Here is a 6,286-nt window from a genome sequence, read left to right as displayed (position 1 = left end):
TGCATACCAAGTTTTTGGGCCTTTCCTCTTAACCTCAAAGTGCCCCCTTGAACCTAAACGAGAATGAAAAGGAAAATGAGAAGGAAGCTGCGGGGCGTGCATTTATTTCCAGCTCTGCTGCCTGTAGAGTCGCCCGGCCCGCAGCCTGAGAACTCGAAAAGCCCTCTCTGCTCAGCCGAGTGGTTCTCCCATCTCCCGGGCGGAGACCTCACCTTGGAAGGACCCCTCTCACTCCGCCCCTCCTGGAATGCGGCTGAGCGGCGGATGTCCCTTTTCGGGCGCCATAGGCCGCGTTCCTATTGGCTAGCTTTGTTTGGCGCCAAAGAGCGGAGGCGGAGGCGAGAGCCTGGCGCTGTAGGACTTAGAACGATCTAAGGAGTGAGGCGGCCGAGAGCGCAGATACCGTTTTGGTGTGAGAGCTGGTAGTTGGCAATTCCGCAGAAGCGGAAAGCGTCCGCCATGTTCTGCGAGAAAGCCATGGAACTGATCCGCGAGCTGCACCGCGCGCCGGAAGGGCAGCTGCCTGCCTTCAACGTGAGGGGCGGGTAGCCTCGGACGGGGAGTGCCGGGGTTGGGCCCGGGGCTCTGGGGCGGGGCGGTCCCCCCGGCAGGGTTTACTTTCGCACCTTGTTCCCCCCGAGGTCCGGAAAAATGTTGGGAAGCAGCAAAACAAAATTCAGGAGGAAAAAGAAAGCATTCGTGCTTACACTAGCCAGCGATTTGGTGAATTTCCTCCTCTGAGCACATTTTAGCATTTTTCCTTGGACAGATTTGTTCCGGACGCTTAAACAAAACGTTTACAGGTGGCTTGATAATTTAGCATATCTTGCCCACTCAGGCATCTAAGCGTGGTCAGGAAAAGCTAGGCCTCTGGAACCTGGCTGAGATTGTGGTTCTGTAGTGTGACTTTGGGGCAGTTACTCAAGCTTTCTGTGCTCTCAGTTTTCTCATACGCAAAAATGGGGATGGTGATGATAATAGTACCCAATGGGTGATGTAGTGGACGCAAAATGAGTGGCACGTGTAAGGGTCTGTGCGTATGCCTCACATACAGTAAGGGCTGAGTCAGTGTTAGCTATTAATATTCTTGTTCTCCTGCTGCTACTATTAATATTATGATTATTTTTATTTTTCTACCACTGCTACCCTAGGGAGATTGCTAAGCACTTCATGTACATTATCTCTTGTCTTTCTGATAACCCTTTGAGGGCCCGGTGCCATGATTCCTGCCTGTAATCCCAGCACTTTGGGAGGCTGAGGCGGGAGGATGGCTTGGGGCCCAGGAGTTCAAAGCTGCAGTGAGCCATGATAGTGCCACTGCATTCCAGCCTGAGTGACAGAGGGAGACCCTGTCCCAAACAAAACAAAAATAACTTTTTGATGTTTAAACCACTGATTTCCACTTTTTTCAGCTACATATGCATAGGATTGGGGAGATTTAAGTATATTGCCTAAGGTGACACAGCAGGAAAGCTAGGATTTGAACCCTGGCACTCTGGCTCCAGAGCCTGCACTCTAAATTCTGTATTTCACTTCTGTCATAGAGCAGGCATTATGTGGATATCAGGACACATTTTGCTGGAAGAGGGGCACAAAAACAGATAATAGAGTTCACCACAATAAGTGATACCAAGGAGGTGTAGCAAGGAGCACGAAGGAAAAACACCAGTATGAGCTGTGGTAGAGGAGGTGACATATGAGCCTTTCCATCCTCAAGGATGAGGTTACTGATCTGAGAAGGAAGTGAGGCATCCCAGCCAAAGGATGCTGCAGCACAAAGTCACCTAGTCACACTGGAGCGGGTGATCAATAGGGCCTTTGGGGAGGCTAGGAAGGTGGCTCACAGCCTACATGAGTTTGTTCACTCGTAAGGCATGCTGGGAGCTGGTAGTGGATTTTAGACAAGGAAGTGATAGGGTAATTTTTGTGTTTTGAAGATAACTGCGATAGCAATATGGGGAATGGATTGAAGAGAGAAATGAATGGAACAGAGATGGCTACTGGGTGGCTGATAGAGCAGGTGAGAAGTGTGTGGTCTGAACTGTGTCAGGTCAGCGGCACTGAGATCAGTGTCTGGGTTTTAGAGGCATGAAGCAAACACGACTTGTAACTATTAGAGCAGGGGCAGAGATGGAGCCCATAATGAATGAGAGGGAGGAATCGGGATCTTGGAGGATCCTCAGGAAACTGGGTAAACAACATCAGAGTTCAGGAGATAGAGTGTGTTGGGAAAGGTAATGACTTTTGTTTTGAACACTAAAGAGCACCTAGTCAGACAATTAGATTGTCTTACAAATGAAGAAATTGAGCCAACACAAATGATGGGTCAAGTTAAGGATCTCGTCTGAATTTACAGCATATTGGAGATAGAGCTTCAACTTGAACACAGGTTTTCCAGTTTCCAGTCAACTGTTTTTTCAACTTCAGAACAGTTACTTCATTTAAAAAGTTAGAAGGCAGCAGTCTGCAGCTCAGTAGAGATGCTGGAATGCAGGAGCATGTAAGTGCTAAAATGTGGCTGGAGAACTAGGAACTCTAAATTAAAGGCCATCTTACATATCAGGACATGGGCCTAGAGAACAGAGAGACTGTGCCAGCAGCAGATGCGGCCAAGCTGGATTTTGGACCTGACTCTGACACTTAGTTTAGCTCTGTTTTACTCAAATTTTAAGATAAATGTTGGGTTATCACTTTGTGGGGCTAGGGGCTGGTCTTAGAAGTTGTAGAATCAGGCCAGGCGCGGTGGCTCATGCCTGTAATCCCCCTACTTTGGGAGGGCGAGGCGGGTGGATCACAAGGTCTGGAGATTGAGACCATCCTGGCTAACACGGTGAAACCCCGTATTTACTAAAAATACAAAAAATTTGGCCGGGCGCGGTGGCTCAAGCTTGTAATCCCAGCACTTTGGGAGGCCGAGACGGGTGGATCACGAGGTCAGGAGATTGAGACCATCCTGGCTAACCCGGTGAAACCCCGTCTCTACTAAAAAATACAAAAAACTAGCTGGGCGAGGTGGCGGGCGCCTGTAGTCCCAACTTGGGAGGCTGAGGCAGGAGAATGGCATAAACCCGGGAGGCGGAGCCTGCAGTGAGCTGAGATGGTGCCACTGCACTCCAGCCTGGGCGACAGAGCGAGACTCTGTCTCAAAAAAAAAAAAAAAAAATTAGCCGGGCGTGCCGGGACATGCTTGTAGTCCCAGCTACTTGGAAGGCTGAGGCAGGAGAATCGCTTGAACCTGGGAGGTGGAGGTTGCAGTGAGCGGAGATCGGGTCACAGCACTCCAGCCTGGGCAACAGAGTGACTCCGCCAAAAAAAAAAAAAAAAAAAGTTGTAGAACCACTCTTTTGTAGGCCTTAATTTGGTGGAGCACCTTTTGTCTCACTAGTGCCTTCCACTGACAGACCCACCTGATGATCTCAAGGTGATTCATCAGCCTGGAACACTTAGTCAGCCTGCGGAGGCTGGCTTCTGACTCAGTGGCACAGAGGAATGCTGACGGTGGATCTGAGAGGCCCTAGGACCACACAGGCTTTTGTTTGTTTTTACTGTTTTGAGATGGAGTTTCGCTCGTGTGGCCCAGGCTGGAATGTGGCTCACTGCAACCTCTGCCTTCCGGGTTAAGCAATTCTCCTGCCTCAGCTTCCCTAGTAGCTGGGATTACAGGTGCCCGCCACCACGCCCAGATAATTTTATGTATTTTTAGTAGAGACAGGGTTTCACTATGTTAGCCAGGCTGGTCTCGAACTCCAGACCTCAGGCGATCCACCCACCTCAGCCTCCCAGAGTTCTGGGATTACAGGTGTGAGCCACTGCACCCAGCTCAACACACAGGCTTTTCTTCTGGAATCACTCATGGTTAAGTGCTGTGTTCAGCAAATAGAAAAGTGATTACTCCCTTTCAACATGCAGAATTGATACTTTTTTTAAAAAGTGCATTTTTAGTAAAATTAGACCAAGCATGGTGGCTCACGACTATAATCCCAGCCAGCACTTTGGGAGGCCAAGGTGGAAGGAACGCTTGAGCCCAGGAGTTTGAGACTAGCCTGGGGCAACATAGTGAGACCCCATCTTCACAAAAAATAGAATTATCCGGTGTGGTGGCACAGATCTGTAGTCCCAGCAACTTAGGAGGCTGAGATGAGAGGATTGTATGACTCCAGGAAGTTGAAACTGCAGTCAACTGTGGTTACACTATTACACTCCAGCCTGGGTGACAGGCTTAATCCCTGTCTCAAAGAGGAAAAGGTAAGAAAATTACCTTGGGCTCAGGTAGAAGTCATGCTTGCGTTTTTCACCAGGAATTATATCTTTTGAGCAGAGTTGAGTAGTTGATTTTAGAATTGTGCCATTTGTATATACCACAGCATTTTTGCCAATGCATATATTTTGGCTCTAAAAATAGATTGCGAAAAAGAGATGGGATTGCTTCTCTTTGGATTGTTGGCAGACCTATTGGGCAACATTTAATCATTTTAGGCTGGACATGGTGACTCCCACCTGTAATCCCAGCACTTTGGGAGACCATGGCAGGCGTATCACTTGAGGTCAGGAGTTTGAGAGGGGCGTGGCCAACACAGCGAAACCCTGTCTCTACCAAAAAAAAAAAGATTACAAAAATTAGCCAGTCATGGTGGCTTACACTTGTAATCCCAGTACTTTGGGAAGCTGAGGTGGGTGGATTGCCTGAGGTCAGGAGTTCAAGACCAGCCTGGTGAACATGGTGAAACCCTGTCTCTACTGAAAATACAAAAATTAGCTGGACGTGGTGGTGGGCGCCTATAATCCCAGCTACTTGAGAGGCTAAGGCAGGAGAATCATCACTTGAACCTGGAAGACGGAGGTTGCAGTGAGCCAAGATTGCACCATTGTACTCCAGCCTGGGTGACAAGAACAAAACTCTGTCTCAAAAAAAAAAAAAAAATTAGCCGGGCATTGGTAGTGCACACCTGTAGTCCCAGCTACTCGGGAGGCTGAGGCAGGAGAATCACTTAAACCTGGGAGGCAGAGGTTGCAGTGAGTTGAGGTCACACCACTGCACTCCAGCCTGGGCCACAGAGTGAGACTCCATCTCAACAACAACAATAAAAACAAATCAGAATTCTAATGTTTTATTTTTCCAAGGGAAAATTTGCCCCAAACTGGATATTAGAAAAACTCCTATGGCCAGTTTTTGCAGTGCAAACCAAAACCACTATTCCTTTTTCTTTTTTTGGTATTAACCTTTTAAGATCACTTTTTAAGCCGGGCCTGGTGGCTCATCCCTGTAATCCCAGCCCTTTGGGAGGCTGAGGCAGGTGGATCACCTGAGGTGAGGAGTTCGAGACCAGCCTGACCAATATAGTGAAACCCTGTCTCTACTAAAAATACAAAAAATTAGCCAGGCATGGTGGTGGGTGCCTGTAATCCCAACTACTCGGGAGGCTGAGACAGGAGAATCTCTTGAACCCAGGAGGCACAGGTTGCAGTGAGCCGAGATTGTACCATTGCACTCCAGCCCAGGCAACAGTGTGAGACTCTGTCTCAAAAAAAAAGACCATTTTTTAGTAAATTATGAATTACTTGCATTATTTTTCTTTATACCTCATGCTTCAGTAGGACGATTGATATCTTTGTTCCTCAATTTTATTGATGTATAATTTACATATAACAAAATATGTGTTTTAATAGATTTTTGAATTTTGACTAATATGTACATCTTTATAACCAGCACCCTGATCAAGATTTCTGTAATTATCAAAATATCTCATGTATCCCATAAATATATTTACCTACTGTGTACCTACAAAAATAAAAAAATTAAAGAAGATTTCTGTAACTTTGACCCCCTTTTGTAGCTATCTCCCACCTATAGCCTTAGGCAACCATGAATTTGCTTTCTCTGACTATAGATGGCATTATTGTTTTTGGCAAACTTTCCCTGTAAAGAGCCAGATGGAATCATTTCATATATACTCTTATGTGAGGCTTCTCTTGCTCAGTATAATGTATTTCAGTTTATCCTTGTTGTGTATGTTGTCAGTAGTTCACTCTTTTTTTTGAGACGAAGTTTCGCTCTTGTTGCCCAGGCTGGAGTGCAATGACATGATCTCGGCTCATTGCAATCTCTGCCTCCTGGGTTCAAGCGATTCTTCTGCCTCAGCCTCCCGAGTAGCTGGGATTACAGGCGCCTGCCACCACGCCTGGCTAATTTTTGTATATTTAATAGAGACAGAGTTTCACCATGTTGACCAGGCTGGTTTTGAACTTCTGACCTCAGGGGATCCACCCACCTCAGCCTCCCAAAGTG

At 47.2% G+C, this 6,286-nt stretch overlaps 1 protein-coding gene across 2 annotated transcripts in view; it reads left to right on the top strand.

The window, feature by feature from the left end:
- The first annotated feature begins 318 nt into the window (after positions 1-318).
- Positions 319-6,286, top strand: part of GINS1 (GINS complex subunit 1 (Psf1 homolog)) — a 57,147-nt gene continuing 51,179 nt past the window's right edge. Inside the window, exon 1 of one of the 2 annotated variants that reach the window (XM_011952170.1) lies at positions 319-534. In XM_011952170.1, the coding sequence (XP_011807560.1) occupies positions 460-534 (75 nt within the window). In that variant the 5' untranslated portion in view covers positions 319-459. The remainder of the gene's footprint in view (positions 535-6,286) is intronic. The other variant, XM_011952169.1, reaches the window with a different exon arrangement.

This window comes from Colobus angolensis, unplaced genomic scaffold, assembly GCF_000951035.1.
Source record: "Colobus angolensis palliatus isolate OR3802 unplaced genomic scaffold, Cang.pa_1.0 Scaffold336, whole genome shotgun sequence".
NCBI lineage: Eukaryota > Metazoa > Chordata > Mammalia > Primates > Cercopithecidae > Colobus > Colobus angolensis.
Note: the sequence above shows the minus strand (reverse complement) of the source record. Positions and strands in the feature narration are given on the sequence as shown.